Source organism: Diceros bicornis, chromosome 6 (genome assembly GCF_020826845.1).
Source record: "Diceros bicornis minor isolate mBicDic1 chromosome 6, mDicBic1.mat.cur, whole genome shotgun sequence".
In the NCBI taxonomy this organism is placed as follows: Eukaryota; Metazoa; Chordata; class Mammalia; order Perissodactyla; family Rhinocerotidae; genus Diceros; species Diceros bicornis.
The window spans coordinates 30,029,927-30,047,307 of record NC_080745.1 but is presented as its reverse complement, the minus strand read 5'-3'; the positions used below and the strand labels follow the sequence as shown (position 1 = coordinate 30,047,307).

Below are 17,381 nucleotides of genomic sequence, written 5' to 3'. Positions count from 1 at the left end.
CAGTTTAGTATTTCATCTGAACTTAATCCAAACTCTTTGAGATTCCATTTAGCATTTAAAGTAGATAACTGATAATTCTCAAGTAAATTTTCCTGGATAATATTAAGTAAAGAGCACTAGACAAGGAGCCACTTGTCCCATGTTACATTGTTCTGGTCATTAAGAATCACGGTGATTCTCTCTGGGACTAGCTTTCTTCCCTTGGAAAATGAAGGTGCAGGAAACTAGACCCTCCTAGTTCTAAAATGCTATTATTCTAAGTCAAAGACATGGAGTTGATTATGTGAAGAGGAGTCTGTGGAAGCATTTGAAAGCACAATCTCTTTTCCCTAACACTTGGCACCATTTGATGCCCAGGGACATGTTAAGAAGTTTTGGGGGTAGGGCCCTGCATGTATTGGAAGCATGCCCCAGCTCAGTGGATCAAGATGTCTACGGCTGGGCCAGAAAGAAAGGCAGGTGAAAATAAACTCTTACCTCTTAACTTCTTTGGCATCACTTGCGATGAAAAATCCTAAAGTACCTTCTTGGATCTTAAGATGGTTTCCAGGATTAATTAATATACTGCTCAGTGAACAAAAACAAACAAAGAAGACACATTTGTGAGGTCACATTCTGAGTAAAACCTTGAAGGCTACACCGTGCTGTTAATTTTATAGGGGGCCCACTAGTCTAATGCTTTCCCCAAAGATTTTTGTCTAGAGCCTGATGTCCACTGTCCCACATTGGTTGAATAATGCCATCATAAAGTTCTACTGCTTAATTCCCAGGTTGGCATACTCCCAGTTGCAGAAATCAAAGCAAATCGAGGTTTTAGGGCTGGGTTTGTATAATGGGGCTGCCATCATGGGCTTCTGACTTAAAGCAAAGTTCCTAACAATGTTTCCCTTTGGAAACTGCTGTGGATGGTCAACAATGAGTGTTATTGGTCTAATAAAGCTATTGTCACACCAATTTTCCATTACATGACAGAGCATTAATGGGACCCCTATATGCATACAGAAACATACATGTATACACAGCACATGTTACTGCAGGGAATGGTACAAGACACCCGTAACCAATGCAGAAGCAAAGAGAATATCTGCATGACACTGATAAGAACATGGAAGTAGATTCCATGTGCAGCCTATGTAGAAAGAATTAGTTCTATCAGAAAAGTGAAAAGCGAAAATGCCAGCAGTTTGAAATACCTAATGATTCCAGTCTGCTGTTTACAAAATTGGATGGGAGTGCTTGAATAAGGTGTGTGTGTAGTACATCCTGATTGGGGCAAACTGCAATTAGAAAACAAATGCAAATTACCCCTAAAAAAACTTCCCCTGCAGGGAAGTATGAACCTAAAATTACCCTGTCCTATTTCAAAGTGGTATAAATAGATTAGCTGACCAGGTTGTGTTTGGACTGACAGAAGAGATAAATGTTTCCTAATCTAATAAATGGGTGAAACAAACAAGTTTAATTTTCTGCAGAGCGAAAACAGAATACCGGAATGTCTCACCCTCAGACGGAGATGAGGCTCTGGGATGAACGGACACACAAGTTAGGGAAACTAACTGCAGCAGTAGATAAAACAGAGGGATTCTTTGATCTGGAAAGTTGGTGTTTAAGGTAATAAACGTTTGCAATCAGGCTAAAGGAAGTCCTCAACTATGTAAAAACAATCAAAATGGAGGATGACAATTTACATGTAATCTTTTTCTGCTGGTAAAACCATTCCAGAAAAGTGCTGTAGCCAACAGAGTGATGTAGCAATACAGGAAGGACCCAGGTGAACTTTTGTTCTGTCGGGAGAACTCAGAGTAGATCATTACTGCAAAATAATTGTTTATGCTCACAAGAACATACACTCTTACCCATAACAAGACCTGACAGAAGGAGACCAATCCCGTGTCATCGCTGTTACTAACACTAAATAATAGCGAGAGTCCATGAAGACTTGACTGTTCTGCCCCAGAACCACAGGCAACAATGAGATTCCTCACAAATCAGGAAGCAGCAGGCCACATTAACAGCACAGCTTGCAACGGGCAGCGGTGTGGCACAGGCACCGACTAATTACCCTCCACCAGCTCTTCACGTTGGTCTATCAGCCCTCGGACTTCTCAAGACCATGAGGAGAAAAGGTTCAGACCTCATACAGTTTAGATGGATTCCTTTTTCAAAGCCAATTAAATACGATGTTTTAGAAATGCAGGATTCTGCATTTTACACACTTTCTTACCCCCTTTCCTGCAAGGCAGTTTTTATTTGCCCTGGCTCTGCAATCAGAAATTGGGTCCAAATTCCAGCATTGCTATTTAGTAGCTGTCTGACTTTGGTAAGTTACTAAACCTCCCTAGAACTCAATTTCCTCACCTACAAGGTGGGGATGATGATAACCATAGTCTTTCTTTAGAGGACTAAGGGAGATAATGCCCAGAAAGCTCAATGCATGTTGGTCACTGTTACTTTTATTATTTATTATTGCAAAAAGAGTCAAAAGTATATTTCATTTTCAATGGGATTTTCAGATTTTCTTTAGCTGGCTCCATGGAATGGAACACAGGGCTTTGTATCAAAATATCCTATCTACAATGAGATGAAGTTATAGGGTGAAGAACTGTACAATCCAGAATAATGTACAGGACACACATGAAAAATTCCAGGTACCTCTGGGGTCTAAAAGAGGTAATTCCTTAAAGTTGGAAAAGTCTACATTTTGATATGTATTCATATGAGTGTATAAAAAACTTCTGAGTGAAAAAAAACCCTATTATGATTTCAATAATGCAATTCAAAAGGAGAAATTTGACACTCATCAGTGTCTGGGTGACACGTATGTGCAAAACAAGCCTCGCGCAGACCCGTTTCCCATTTTTACATTATGTGCTTCATCAATTGCACTCCCATGATCCAGCCCACTGCGTCATGGTGGGAATACAGTGAGAGCAAGTCTCCTATCAATGGAAAGTTTCCTTTCATTTCCTCTGTTCTTTACCAATAGTGAACAAGAATTCTCCTACAGTGAGAATTTGGGATTGGCATTCCAGAGACTGAGAGGTTGAGAGAATTTATTACAGTCTTCAAGCTTGCTTTAGTCAAGTGGTGGAAAGGAAAGATTTTGGGCACGGATGTAAGGCAGATGTGTGTTCAAATGTCAGGTTCGCTGCCAATGTTGGTTAAACGAGCAGGTGCATGTGCCAGGCGTTACAAGTTCAGGTTCTGGCTTTGGGCATGTGGATGCAGCTAAGCCTCCCTCTCCTCATCTGTAAAATGGGCTGAATAATCACTAGCTTACAGTGTCACTAAGAGAATTAAAGTACATACTGTGTGCTGAGTGACAGCCACATAGCAGGTCGTTAACAAATGGTCACTATTAATAGTAAGCAAGATGATTACAGCAACTAAATGAGAGGTAAATAATCTCTCACAGCATCACAGCTCTCCATTTTATCCTTGATGCTAATAAACTACCCAGGAGGTACCCATTGTCATTGAAAGACCTTTCTACTGAGCAGTATCCAAAACATCTTATCCCTGCATAACATCTGGAGATGGGGTAATCTGGATTGGCTTTTGGCTGCACAGTGGAGTATCTCTCTGTTCCTTAAACCTTATGGCTGATTGTGTAAGGCACCATAGCACGCCAAGGACATTGCTGATGGTGTGATTCCAGGATGCCCTCTTATTCTCTTTGGACAGAGGTGAGAGGGTTTAAACCCTCCCTATGTGAGGTGTGAGGCTGTATCACTTGCAGCTATCCAGATTAGGCTAAGACAGCCTTCTGGGTGGGAATCGAAAGAATGAGCCCAACTGTTGAGAATAATGAAGGAACAAAATCTAGATACATAAAGATGCCCATTGTGCTGGATTCCACTCATATATTTAAGCATTTGGTAAAGAACCATGTGCCCCTGATTCAGGGGACCACTGCATATAATACTCTCCATGTAAGGGTACAAAGTTTCAAAGACTCTGAGGAAATATATTAGTCTTTTTGATATTTTAGACATTAAGTCTTCTATACACATTCCAAATCTAGAAAGTTTAAAGTTTTAATCTTCTTCTTTTGAAAATATAAAAAGATAAGGATCCTAGACAGAAGCAACTTTTTTTTTTCCCTGCAAAGTGCCTAATACCCTTAGAATTTGTTATTGACCTTCTAATGGGAATACATAAATCTTTCCAAAGATCTTTGATCTCTTAAAAGAATATCCACTGTTAAGTTTGTTTTGTTCTTTTGACTGCCAAAAGTCTCCCTCCCTGTGCATCACTTGAAATCAATCTCTGGCTCCAACTTTGTCTAATTCACTAGCTTATCAGAGATAAACTTTGAGATGTGTCATGTGAAGAATCAAGAAAATCTCTAAGAAAAAAGCCCATAGATCAATTAGCAGAATTCCAATAGGGACATCTTCTTGGCAAGGGCAAACTTTCCCTCATTTCAAGGAACGTATAAATTATCTGCCTTCTTCTACGACCTTGTTAATTTCAAGTGAAAACATTCAGTGACAGCTGGAGGCAAAGGGCTGGTGCGGTCTCTTCCCCAAGGATTCTTGCTCTCTCTTTTTCTTTTGCTCTCAGGCTAGTTTTATTCTTAGCTTATTCTTTGGCTCCTCACCCACTGTATGAAGCAAATACATATTTTGTGTAGGGAACCCACAGTTGGGTAAAGGAATGAAAAGCATGATCATATTTTATTTACTTTTGTAAATAAGTTTCTCACAGTAGCAAGCTTAGAGCCCTGCATGTAATAGGCACTTTTCAACTATTTGCTGAATGAATGAAAAACATGTCATTGGTCTCAGTTCCAAGTGTTCATTTCCCTCTCTAGTAAGGAGAAAGGTAGTCACAGTTGTTCTTTCACAGACCAAGCTGCAATTCTCATCACTCATGCCAACCAAAGGAGGGACCACACCTCTTCCAGTAGGTGGGCAAATGGGCTAACAATCTCCCAGATGCATGAAGTGTAAATATATAAATATATAAACAGCCAGCCACTTGGGGAGCTGAAGCGATTGATTTCAATCTTGAAAACACCACTCACTTAGAACTGAAATCTGTGTTCCTAAACTTAAAACACATTCACATGGAACTGGCTAGCAGGGCTCAGTCCAACAGGGAAATGTCCCTGTCAGGTTGCTCTGGGAGAGGAGCTCCAGGTTTCAAGCTGCAACGCATTCTGTTGTGTATCTCTTGCTGAACTTTGGTCAGGTTGGACATTTGGGGCTTAATGGGGCAAAATGATTTATTCCCTTTCTCCATCACATATGCATAATAATTCTTCAATCATCATAAACTTTACTTGTTTGCTGCTTTTGGAGATAACCAATGATTGGTAATTCAACTGAAACAGATATTTTTTTAAAGGAAACTTTTATCCATTATGGATAAATATGACAGGTGTGTATTTCTCTCCTCCCCACTCCAATTTTGGTAGGTGTAATGTACCATTCCCCCAAGCAATTGCAAAAATATCACTCACATGAGAATACAGTTTATACTTGATAACAGGGCAATCATATGTGTCTAGCAAGCTAATGGGACTTCGTTAACTAGAGCAAGAGAATTAGAACCATCAAGGCCTTCAGTTCATGCAGTGCCCAGATGAATCATGCCCCTGGGAAGTTGCCCCTGTGACCACACAAGGTCATATACTATTGTGTGGGCCTTTGTTTGAAACAATTGTGTCCCCTCTCAGGGAGCACAACTGCCCTGCAGGTTATGGGCTGTGTTAGGGCACAGCCTACGGAAACCCCAAATCTGAAATCTTATTGCTTTTCTGGAACTTTTCATTTCTTCTGGGCTTTAAAATATATGCTGCTAGAGTCCCACACAACTAGACACACACACTTTTACTAATAAAATATATGTAGGAGACATGGTTGTGTATTCCATGCTTCAATATACTTAAGCCCAGTTCACTTACACAGAGACAGCATAATAAAGATTGCTCCCAGTTGGTCAGACTCAAATGACCTCCGCTGCAGTCCGCCAATGATATGGGCAAGGACTTGCTTAGCCTAAATCCATCTCAATAATTTTAGAAATGGTATTTTAAAATATATTTTGCACATAAAGAAAAAAGTAGCCATATGATATGGGGAAAAGATAGTTCATTTGGGAAGGACAATGTTGGATATAGGGTTCTGGGAGCAAGCCATGTCACTTTCCGGTACAATTTAGGACAAGTCATGCCTACATTACAACATGCCTTCGCCACAAGATAAAAGGACTCAAAGGCCAAAAGCCAACAGCAGAGGTGCAACCACTGTGGACCTTTGAAGATGCAAAGTGTTGCAGTAACTTCTCGCAGTTGGATCATATCAATAATACCAAACTGACAGGAAGCCACCTCTATTTTCACGCATCTACTCGAAAAATCACGTAAGAATCTGACTTGGGAAAGAATTCCAGACAAACACACACACAATTACAAACACAAATGTGACAGTGATTACAACCACGGAGAAAAACAACTCTTGAGAAGATCGACTAGTGGGCATCTCAATAGTATGTTTTCAACAATATTGTCTTAGAGAACACATTATTGAAAAACTACACTAAAAATATTAACCCAAAAAGTTAAAAAAAATAAGAGAGCTATCAATGAGGATTTAGTCATGCTTCGTGCAACATAAAACAGCAGCAAAACAGGGTGAGGTCACACGGTGAAAGTGGAGATGCTTCATATTAAGAAATATGCCCAAACACACCAGGAATAAAATAAAGGCATGAGTTCATCTCAAGAAACAGTACTCATTTGAGAAATCAAAAGTGATAATCTGGTAATTTAGTAGCAGTGTTCTAAGTCTGCACTGAGTACTGCTCGAGAAATAAAATATGCAAAATGTTATCATCAAAATAAATGTAAGAGAGTTAAGTGTAAGGGCTTGGTCTCTGTTTTGTGGATAAAAGGACACGAATTCGGCTCTACGAACTGGAACTGGACACAGGAAGGAGGAGGTCACTGGGAATGTGGATGCAGTATGTAGACAAATGGCACCACAGAGTCTGGTGGACACCAAGACACATCAGGACAGGACAGAAACAGACACCAGGGGCTGGAGAGACACGTCCTCCTTTTCAATTTTAACAGCATTTGTTCCCATCATTGGTGCCAGGACTGAAAACAGGATCATGCCTTTTGTTTGTTTTAGATTTCCTGCAAAGAAGTTAGTGCGTCATCCAAAAGAATCAACAAATCCAACAAGAAAAGCAATATGCTACTTTCAATTTTTATGTACTCTAGTTGGAGAGGGGTTTGTATATAAACATATATATATATATATATATATATATATATACACTAAACAAGGGAATGGGATTATATATACATATACACATATATATAATCTCTATCTTCCTGAATTCTTGGCAAATGGTTAGTCCTGTGGTTAGAAGTGAAGACAGAGGGTGAGGTTGGGAGGAAAGTTAACAACGAAGAGTGCATACCGCTTTCGGCTTCTGCAAAACGACAAGAAAAGAATTTAAAATCAAACAACTTGATAATAAATTGACTGACACCAGAAGGAAAGAAGAAATAAAACCTTTGTTTCAAATTATTTGAAGGATGTATGTGAAAACAAGGTTTTTCAGCAAAGCATGGAAACAGTATCACGGGGTGAAACAACCATGGAGGAGGTAGTTAAACACAGGTTGGAGGCAGGGGGTGGGCAGGAGAAGCAGGGTTCTCTGAATTTTAACACCTGGTCACTTAGAAAATGCAAGAGGAAAGAAAACGGGAAATGTTTAAATGAAGAAAAAACTCAAAATTATTATCTCAGGAAGGGTCAAAACTCGATCCTTTTTTACATGGATACTGTGTTTGAGAAGTCCTGTGTTTTCTCAGAGGCATGATCCACATTCCCTCAAACACACCTTTTTCCACAAGAACCAATGTGCTTCCACATTGAGACCAAGCCACATTTGAGGATTAAAGCTGGTAACTGCACACAGAAAGCCAAAACAAAGCCAAACAAGTTCTTTTCGCCCCTTTCTAAAAAACAAAAATCTAAAAAACTATCTTTATCTATAAACATGGCTTTCTCAGATTTGTGAATTAATTGGAGGGCCCATCAAAGAAAAGATTTTATCTTCAGGGAGAGCTCTGAGTTATTTTTCTTAGAATGGTGACAGTGGATTCACACTGAACCATTAACAGCCTTTCTGCCTCCCTCCTGGTGACCAAACGGTGGCAGGTGGGAGATGACTGGTCAAGGTTCAGGGTGCAGTCTCCTGCCATGAAATTATTCCATAATGGCAGAGAAACACTACTCAGCATCATCATCACCCACATCATCACACTTCTTTGAGAGATGCACAAAAGGGATAAAGAGAGAACACTGAATTACACAAAGATTTACTGACTTGGCAACATGAAGAATATCATTTGCAAAAACCCAGGATACACATTTTGCCCTGACACAGGCACGGGTGAGTATTGTCAACAACATAGGCAAGCAGCAATCCCAGAAACATCCACATTATCTGTTGAATGGCAAATAGCCAGGACCCTCAGTTTTTTGCAAATAATATTCTTCAGTTTGCCAACACAGAAAAGAAAGATGTATATCTATATACATGTTCGTTAATTGCTACAGCCATGTTCTACATATAGCCACCAAATCTACCATTTTTCCTTCCTTCTGGTTGATTTGGATTTTCAAAATAGTCTAACATTTGATCAGATTGACTTTGTGAGCAACCTGATCTGGGGATTACGGTAACAGAGAACATTGGATTGACTTGCTTACAATCCAGTGTTTTTTTGTGATAGAGACACAGACTGCACATTTGGAAGTCTGGCTTTATTAAGTCATTCATCCAGATAATGAAAACTCCTTAAATGATGATAGCAGGAAACTTCTAGTCTTGCCCTGCCACTCTGCTCAGTTATTAAGGTGTATGTTGGAGGGCATCTATATTCTTCACTTGGGCATCTACAGGAAAACTTATTTACTATAGCTGGGAGCAAACTGTGAATGTCATTTCAGAGGACAAACGCCCGGGCATCTCTCAATGACCTCCCTTTCCTCCAAAACTATTGATAAGAATTGGGAAGCAAAAACCATCCCTATTTTATCTGTAATGCATACAGTACTCCATCAACAAAATTCCTCATTAATGTGAAGCTTCCTTCTTCCAGCATGAACTCATATATTGACTGGGGTGTTATCTATTTCAACCAGACCCAGGTCCTCATCAGTCTGATTTGCACATAATTAAGTGCAAAATAAATAAATAAAGAGGGCTCCTGCTTCTGAGCTCTGCTTTCCCGGCTAATTTACAAGAAGCTGATATTCTGCCACCTGGATTTCGGTTGCACCGGGAGAAGCACATATGGTACACAATAGGCTGCTTGTAATTTGGCTATCAAGAGAGCTGGTATCTCCCATCACAGCTCTGCCCCATGCCTGCTGTGAAGGAGGCCGGAGTCCACCAGCTTTTTGCTCACAGCAGTAAAAAAAAACCGTTTTTGGCCAGGGTCTGTGCCCTGGTGTTATGCTGAGAGGGTGAAAAGCGCAAGTTGGCCCGATTGAGTGGAGATTGAGACGCCTCATCCCTTTCCCCTGGAGAAACTCTCTCTGAATGCCCAGTGGGGCTTGGGATGCCAGGCAGGTCTGGGACAGAAGCGGCAGTGTCTGGTTGAGCATGCCTTGAAATGTGCCCTAGGGTCAGAGAGGTGTTCCATCAGGGTCCCAAGCAAATAAATAACGTGTACGAAAGAAGAAGGGGGCCGAGCGTTCTCAGTGCACTGTCACCATCATAAATGTCAGTCAGCTGCTGGGTCACGGCAAACTTACCGGCTCTCTCGATTGGCGGACTTGTACTCAATGGCTATCATCAGGAGCTTGAGCTTCACAAAACACAGCCTGCAACGAGATGGAAACACCTCCCAGTCAGTGCTTCCCAACAACCAGAGCCACATAACAAGCATGTTGCCACCTTTCCATCTCCTAATGCAGTTATTATGCAAGGGACCCTCATTCCACAGTCACTGTGCCAAAGGGAGGCGGGTGGGAGCGACACCTCCCCATCTTCCCCATTAAACCTGATTTCTTGCAAGTGATAAGGCGCTGAATGTTCAAAGTGCAAATTGCACTCAGGTCTGGTTGTCTAGACACAGACCCCAAGCAGGGATTTGTGCCTGGGGATTTATGCCGGGCCAGATTCATTAGTTACTCAGTCGGGTAGTAAAATGTTAACTGCAGGAGGAGGGAGGTATTGGGAGCAGCTGGACCTGTTGTTTGGATTCCATTTCGTCTTTTGTACAAATGGCTCATATTGTTGTTTCGAGCAGACCCCTGTGCGCTCAGAATGATGGTAATAATGCTTAGCCCCCGTGTAAGTGCCCAGCACATGACTACGGCACCGTCACTCCTGGCTCCGTCCAAGCTGTCTCACCTCATCTGCCCGGTGCTCATGCCGGCAGCTCACACTGCTTTGAGGCTGGCTTGTTCCTGCCTGCAGGTCTTCACTGACGCAGTTCCTACTCCTCAGAATGCCTTCTCCTCACCTCTCCTCCCAACCCATCCTCCCAGGCCCATGTCAAATCTAACCTTCCATGTAGGTCTTCTCCAGCTGCTGCCACCCTCTGATTTTCTATTCTCAGAACTCCTCCAGCACCTTGTCTGCAACCACACCATTTAGCCCTTAGTCAATTTTACACTGGCTGTGGTTACTTCTGATGTTTCACGTGTCTGAACTTTGTCTGTTTCTTTAAGTTTCACACTTTAGATTCCCCACAGTACTGTCTGTATATGGAACCACTGATACTCAATATCAGAGAGAAGCTTGATAAATGAATTATTTCTACTTACCGGGGTTCAATTCTAAGAAAATAATAAAAGGTCCAATAAAATATTTATGCATAAAGATGTTCAAGCTGGTAATGTTTATACAGAGTAAAAGAAAATTGAAAGCAATCTAAATGTCCAATAATAAGGCAATGGTTAAATAAAGTATGGTACAATATAGTACCAGCATTCAAAATGACTTTCTGAAGAATATTTCAAGGTATAAGATCAACAAATAATATTATATAGATACAAACATGTGAATAACATGAGACAATTTGGTGAAAATATATTTTTATATATTCATAGAAATAAAAACTCACACCAAGAAAAAAAGAATTGTATATTATATACCACAAGTTTCTACAATGAGCATTATCACTTATGTTTTACGGACTTTTTGGATAATAAAACATTGGTTGACTGATAGATTGAGAAATGAGTTGATGGTTATTTAGCTCCAGCATTGTAAGGCGGAGGAGGTGCGGGATCACAGGTCAGGGCCTTTCTTGGTGGTCTCATTTAATCCCCACAATTTCCCAAAGAGAGAGATATTACCCTCTTTATTCAGACTGCTATTTATATCTCTATTTTACAGGTAATGAAAATAAGGCTCAGAAAGCCCATGTAACTTGCCCAAGGTCTCCAGCTAGTACCTGGCAGGATACACAACATCTTCAGCCCCAGTGAAGCCTATTTTGCATTGGGAGTGATAGGCAAGAGGCAAATATACAAGTGAATAAATAATAAATTTCCAGATGAGGACAAGTACTATGCAGAAAATAAAACAACCTAACAGGATAAAGGGCAACTGGGAAGGTGTGCTATCTGCGATGGTCCAGGAGGACCATTCTGAGGAGGTGACGCTAAAGCACAGAGCACAGGAGCATGATGAGAAGAGGCAGGCAATGAAAGGATCTGGAGAAAGAGTCTTCTAGGGAGTGGAAACAACAAGTGCAAGGGCCCTGGGGCAAGAAGAAATTCAAGGTTTTTGAGGACCAGCAATAAGGGTAGAGAGACTGTGGCTGAGTAAGCAAAGTCTAGAGTGATAGCGAGTAGGTCAGGGAACTGGGCAGGAGCAAGATCATGAAGCCTTTGCTGACCACAGCAAGGAGTCGGCAGCTTATTCTAAGTGGAATGGGAGGCTCTGGGTTGGTTTTAAATTGAAGAGCAACATAATCAGACGTGTTGGACTTGTGGATGTGTTGCTTGCAGGTAAGGTGCTGCTGAAGGCCTCATGCTTTCCAGTGGGAATCAGACCAATTGCTCATTCCTTCATGTGAGGTCATGGTCCCCCGTATTGCTTTGAACAGACAGTCAGACTTCAAAGGACCACTTCCCTCCAGGCGTATTTGGGTTCTCCACCGATTTGAAGGTTTTCTGATTCCTGCCAGCAGACTCTAATGACCTGGGCTTTGTGCTGATTATGCAGTTCACTGAAACACCAACTCATGTATCCAACTACAGCTGGAAAAATGCTCTTCTTAACTTATGTCCCATAGAGCACCGTCAACACGCACCCTTTACAGGGCTGCTACTTCTGGAGCTTAAATTGTTTAAAATATCTGATGGCTTATGCAATATTTGTTGAACCAAATTACCAGATTAAGTAACCACTTTCTAATGTAAATAGCAGCTAAATGCCAAAAACTCAAGGAAAAGACTGATCTTAACTTAGCATGGATCATGAAGAAGCCCATCTGCTGTTATTCTATGAGCAAGGACCACTCTAGTTTGGGACTCTGGTGGTTCATGGGACCAAGGATCTTAATTGCTTTACCAACCTGATCCTACTGGTGAGAAGAGAAGAAATAGTTCACAGTAATGGTGAATTATGTCTTCCTAGCCACTCTGATACCATTTTCTAACTAAATTTAAAAGAAAGGAGCTTTCTAACGCAGAAAAGTCAATAAAATCTATGTGGCCTTGTGCATATTCCTTAACCTAGCAGGGGGTGGACCAGCAGATCTCTGAGTCCTCTCTCATAACTTTCAAATACATATCTAAGATGATTCTATACTGCCTTATAGAAGCTTCTTTTTAAGAAGGCCTTTGGCCTAAAACAAATCTTTGCTCACTAGCCAAAGAAGCAAAGAGAAAAGGGACAGAGTGATAAGAACAAAGTGATTATATGCAAGCAGTGCCACACCTGCAGATTTTCAGACTCAACCCCTCAAGATTGGCTGGTCCTGCCCTTCTTATACAGATGATAAACTGAGGTCCAAAGAGGGGAAAGCGACTTCCTCAAGGTCAAACGGCCTTTATGGAGAAAACCAAAAGTGGAAATCAAGAAACTTGTTCAAGGTTAAACAAATTGTATGTAGAAATGTCAAAAGTGGAAATCAAGACTCAGTGCAGTATGCTGCACAGTTGCTTCTCATCAATGGGGAGGAAATGAAGTGGGAGCCAGAAGCCCAACATGCAGACATGTTCCATTTGGTCAGTAGAGTGTTTTTTAAAAAACTAGAATTAGATACCAACAGGTGATTTCATATAAAAACTAGCTTTTCAGCTTTCCTTGATAAATCAGGTATGGCCATCCTGGAGCCACATTTTGTACCGCTAAAAGGAACTGGAGCTTTGAAGCACTTACACCTCTGGATGGGACATGTGATCTCCAATGTGCCACAGTCCCCACCACTCCCTGTTGTCTCAGACCTCCTCTCTCTTCATTCTTTGTTGCTAACTGCCTGCCCCCTACAGGCATCTAAGTGTTTAATCTCTGCTGTAAAGAGTATTGTCTGGAAGTTTGCAAAATACAAATCTTGAGTAATTTACAATTTACACTGGAAACACAACTATCTCTCCCCCTGTTAAAATCACAGTTTTTTGTTAGATTCTGTCACAAAGAGCTGGCCAATGTCAGGGTGCTGTGCTTAAGGCTGCAGGAGAGGTACAGCCTCTATCGGGGCTTCCATGGAGAAGAGCGGGTCAAGGCTAATAAACAGGAGAGTGGGTGTTGGATGGGTGGTAATCACCTGTTTACTCATCTCTCTGCCCTCAATACTCAGCTTCTTCAGTGCAAGACACGGCTTTGTCTCCCTGGCATTTTGCAAAGTGCAGAGAGTAAGCTTTCAATAAATGCTGATTAAATAAATGTATGTAAGACTGGGCAGCAGAATCTCATGAGTTGCTGGAATGATACAGAAGAGATAAAGTGGTAAACTAGGAAAGGCTAGTTTAGGCAGAGAAGGCTTGGAAGTGAGTATAGAATCCTGAAACAAGATGCATCTCAACTTGTTTGTTAGAAGCAGACAGATTGGAAAAGAAGGGTGTAGATGGAAATAATAGCAGTGACATGCTCTGGGGGATCTAATTTTTGCCGTCAATCCACTATGCAATGATGTAAGTACAATTCTAAGATATAGAGAGCAATTTCTCCTTGGGACCCTCTGCAGATCCTGTTACAAGGGGTTCATTCCCAACAGTGTGCCTTCAGACTACCCAAAATTGATGTCCTGAGATTAAATATTTACTTGCATTATTTGATACTTTTTTTTTTGGTAAAGCAAAATGGGCTTTGCTCATCCAATCCCTATAGTCATTCTTATGACTTTACTCAGTCTAGGGTGTTTAAACACATACAGGCCTATGGTGGGATGAGAAAGGAGGCTTAGGGTGAGGTAGGGTATAAGAAAGAAGCAAAAAAGCTTTCACAATGTGATAAACAGGAGGAAATCAGTCTTATTTTAGCAAGAATTTATTTCTTCATTTCTAAAATAAAATGTCCCAATACGTCCAATGCAGAAAGTGTTCACTGGTTGCAAAAATAATTACAAGGGAACAGAAACGACTTCCTTAAAAAAAAAAAAATGCCAGTTGTCACAAAAAGGTCTTAAACCAGCAATCTGCAATAAAACTGTTGTAATAACAAGTTAGATTGCTTTCTTGATAATTATTAAGTAGAGGTCTACCAAATTTGACAACGACATTATACAAAGCCTTTTTTTTTTTTTTACTGCCAGCATCATCTGTTAACTACAGTAGTTTCAACCCAGATGTTCCTGAACAAAGGCTCTTAAGAATTAGAGTCCAACTGTTTCTACCTACCCAGAGGGAAATAAATTGTTCTTGCCACTAAATCAGCCCTCTTGACTACAAAGATTGCTTGCTGGTGTGAATTAAGCATAGAAACTTGTCATAGAGTTTGCACCTTCTAACGTGCTCAGGAGGAGTATGCAAAGATGTGGTTTGGGGCTGCTGAAGATGGCTCACCCAGGAGTGAGGTGGGTGAGGACAGAAGAGGCAGCTCTCATTGTGCCCCCCAAACCCAACCCCATCCCGAAGCACCGGCCCCGCTTCTGTTATAAGAGGGACCCTGGGAATGTCAGACTGATGCATGTAATCAGGGTAGATGCGGACGTAAATACCATGTTTTGGGAAACCAGATCTTTAGGATCCAGAGGCTAGAATGAAAAAGATTCACATATAGGAGCTTTGATTTAAAATGATAGGCTCTTGAAATGGAAATATCTAGTTAAAGAAAATTTGAAACAGTGGGATTTCTAAAACTCAGCGCCAAGAAAATGGAAGTGATTTAAAATGTTGTTCAGACGCCATTCCCCAATGGCTTTGATAAAAGTGGAATGGGAGGCTTTAGAACACTCTCACCCTCAAACACACACACACACAAACACGCTCACCATATCTCCTCTAGCACACCTAAGACACCTGAATTTTAAAATAATTACAGTCTTTGATACGGACAATTAGCATTTGCCTAAAATGTAAATAAAAGCATTTTTAGAAGGTTTTGCTATTATTATTAATCAGAAACATAATATGTAAACTGTGTGCTTGTTATGCATACCCAGCATCAAGTGGAGCCCCTAGCATCCATCCTACTTCCAACTGGACTGCTTCCTTGACCCCTCCTATAGAGACTTCCAGGCCTGCCCCTGCCTCTGTAGCCTTCGATTAAGGGTTTTAACAGATTGAAGGTAACAGATTTTGGTTTATTCACTAGCATGCAGAAGGATTATTGGTCCTTTTCTAGGTGCCTGTAGTAGAAATAATCATACATATTGTATTACTAGTTTTCCTATATGTTCAATCCTAATGATAATACCTCCAAAATAATTGGATGAATAGGGCCAGTTTTTTGAGGGAAAATATTTTTTAAAGATGAGACTTGAGCCTCTCCATAAATTCTCATAAAATGCTCATTTCTGCAGCCTGGTTAAATAAATCTATCATATAATAATCGGGTCTGACGGCTTCTTTATGTTCCACGTTCAAATTTGAATGTCTTTCTCTAAAAACTAATGATTTCACAGAACTCAAGCTAAACTAGCTGTAGTTTTCATTGGACAGGAGACCCAGCTTTCTCTAAGCACTTAGTCTTAAATTTTGCTTTCTCAAGTGGCTTCATTGGAAAGATCTGTCCATGCAAAACAACACAGGATGAGAGCATGCTTTTCTGAATGTTTAGGGGCCTTGAATGCAGGTGGATGAGAGAATGGAGAACAACCCCCTCGCCCCGGCCCCACACTCTTAACCCAGTGCAGGGGCATCCATGCTTGCACCCGGGTTTGAGGTCAGAACCCCCGCCCGTGAGCACAGCGAAGATCTCATCTGAGTTCCCCAACTTCCCCAGGCATTTAATACTCCACATCAAATCTGAACTTTAACTGCTCCATCAGATGCAAGTGACAGAGAGAGACACACCTTATTTTAAACACATCTTTTGTCCTAATTCCCTCTGAGCTGTAAAACCCGATACCATTAAGCTTTTATATTTTGCAAGTGATGACTGACTGACTAATATGATCACTGTGGGATTCAGAACCTGGAACACAGCGTTCTTGCTCTTGGCAGTAGCCCAACCTCTGAACCTGTGGATTCCCCCAGCTCCTCCTTCCTCTCCCCTCTGCCTTCACTCTCCTATCTGGAGGCAGCAGGGGTGCATCCTCACATTTGCTAGTTCAAGCACTATTGCTGTTTCCCCCTGAAAACATCACATATCAAAAGAAATCTGATTTGTCTCCTTCTCCCATTTAAAGTGGAAAACAATTTGCTCTCGTTGGAAAATTTCAAAGAGACCTGAGTGTTAAGAGAGTTCTGTGTGGTACTGTGTGGCTCCCAGCCTCCTGATTCCCTACCACTTAGAATCCCCTCTTCCCGCTTTAGTTCCTCTCTGAATCCAACCACCTTACAAGGTACAGATCAAATGTCATTTCTTCCAGGAAGACTCTCCTGGTCACCTCCAGCCTACAAGGAGCTCTGTCTCCCTGTAACTCTCAGCATCTGTCCTCCAGTTGTGTGTATCCATCAAACACTTATCAATGGGTGCTTAGCTCTCCCTGAGGATGGGTATTATTTTCCTTAGCCAGACTGCAAACTCTCAGAAGGCAGATGCTGTAGGGAAACAGATCTTTTATCTGGCATTTATAAGTATCGTTTTTAATCTCTTATTGTGCATATATTTGATCAAATATAATTGCAGGTTCCTCTAGAGATGGCACCATGCCTGGCATACTGGCATACATATCCCAAGATCATTAAATATCTAGTTGATTGACTGGCTGGTAACTGATGGCAGACTGGCTGGTAACTGATGGCAGAATTTTCTAAAAGGTAAGAGTAAATATAACCTGGAAT

The 17,381-nt window shown here is 41.1% G+C and overlaps 1 protein-coding gene across 1 annotated transcript in view; it reads right to left on the bottom strand.

Annotated features, from left to right (window-relative positions):
- KCNMA1 (potassium calcium-activated channel subfamily M alpha 1) overlaps positions 1 to 17,381 on the bottom strand; it is a 488,218-nt gene that overhangs the window by 129,013 nt on the left and 341,824 nt on the right. The window contains exons 17-18 of the mRNA XM_058542759.1: positions 9,789 to 9,857; positions 478 to 564 (exon numbers count right to left, since the gene is read on the bottom strand). Coding sequence (XP_058398742.1) covers positions 478 to 564; positions 9,789 to 9,857 — 156 coding nt within the window. The remainder of the gene's footprint in view (positions 1 to 477; positions 565 to 9,788; positions 9,858 to 17,381) is intronic.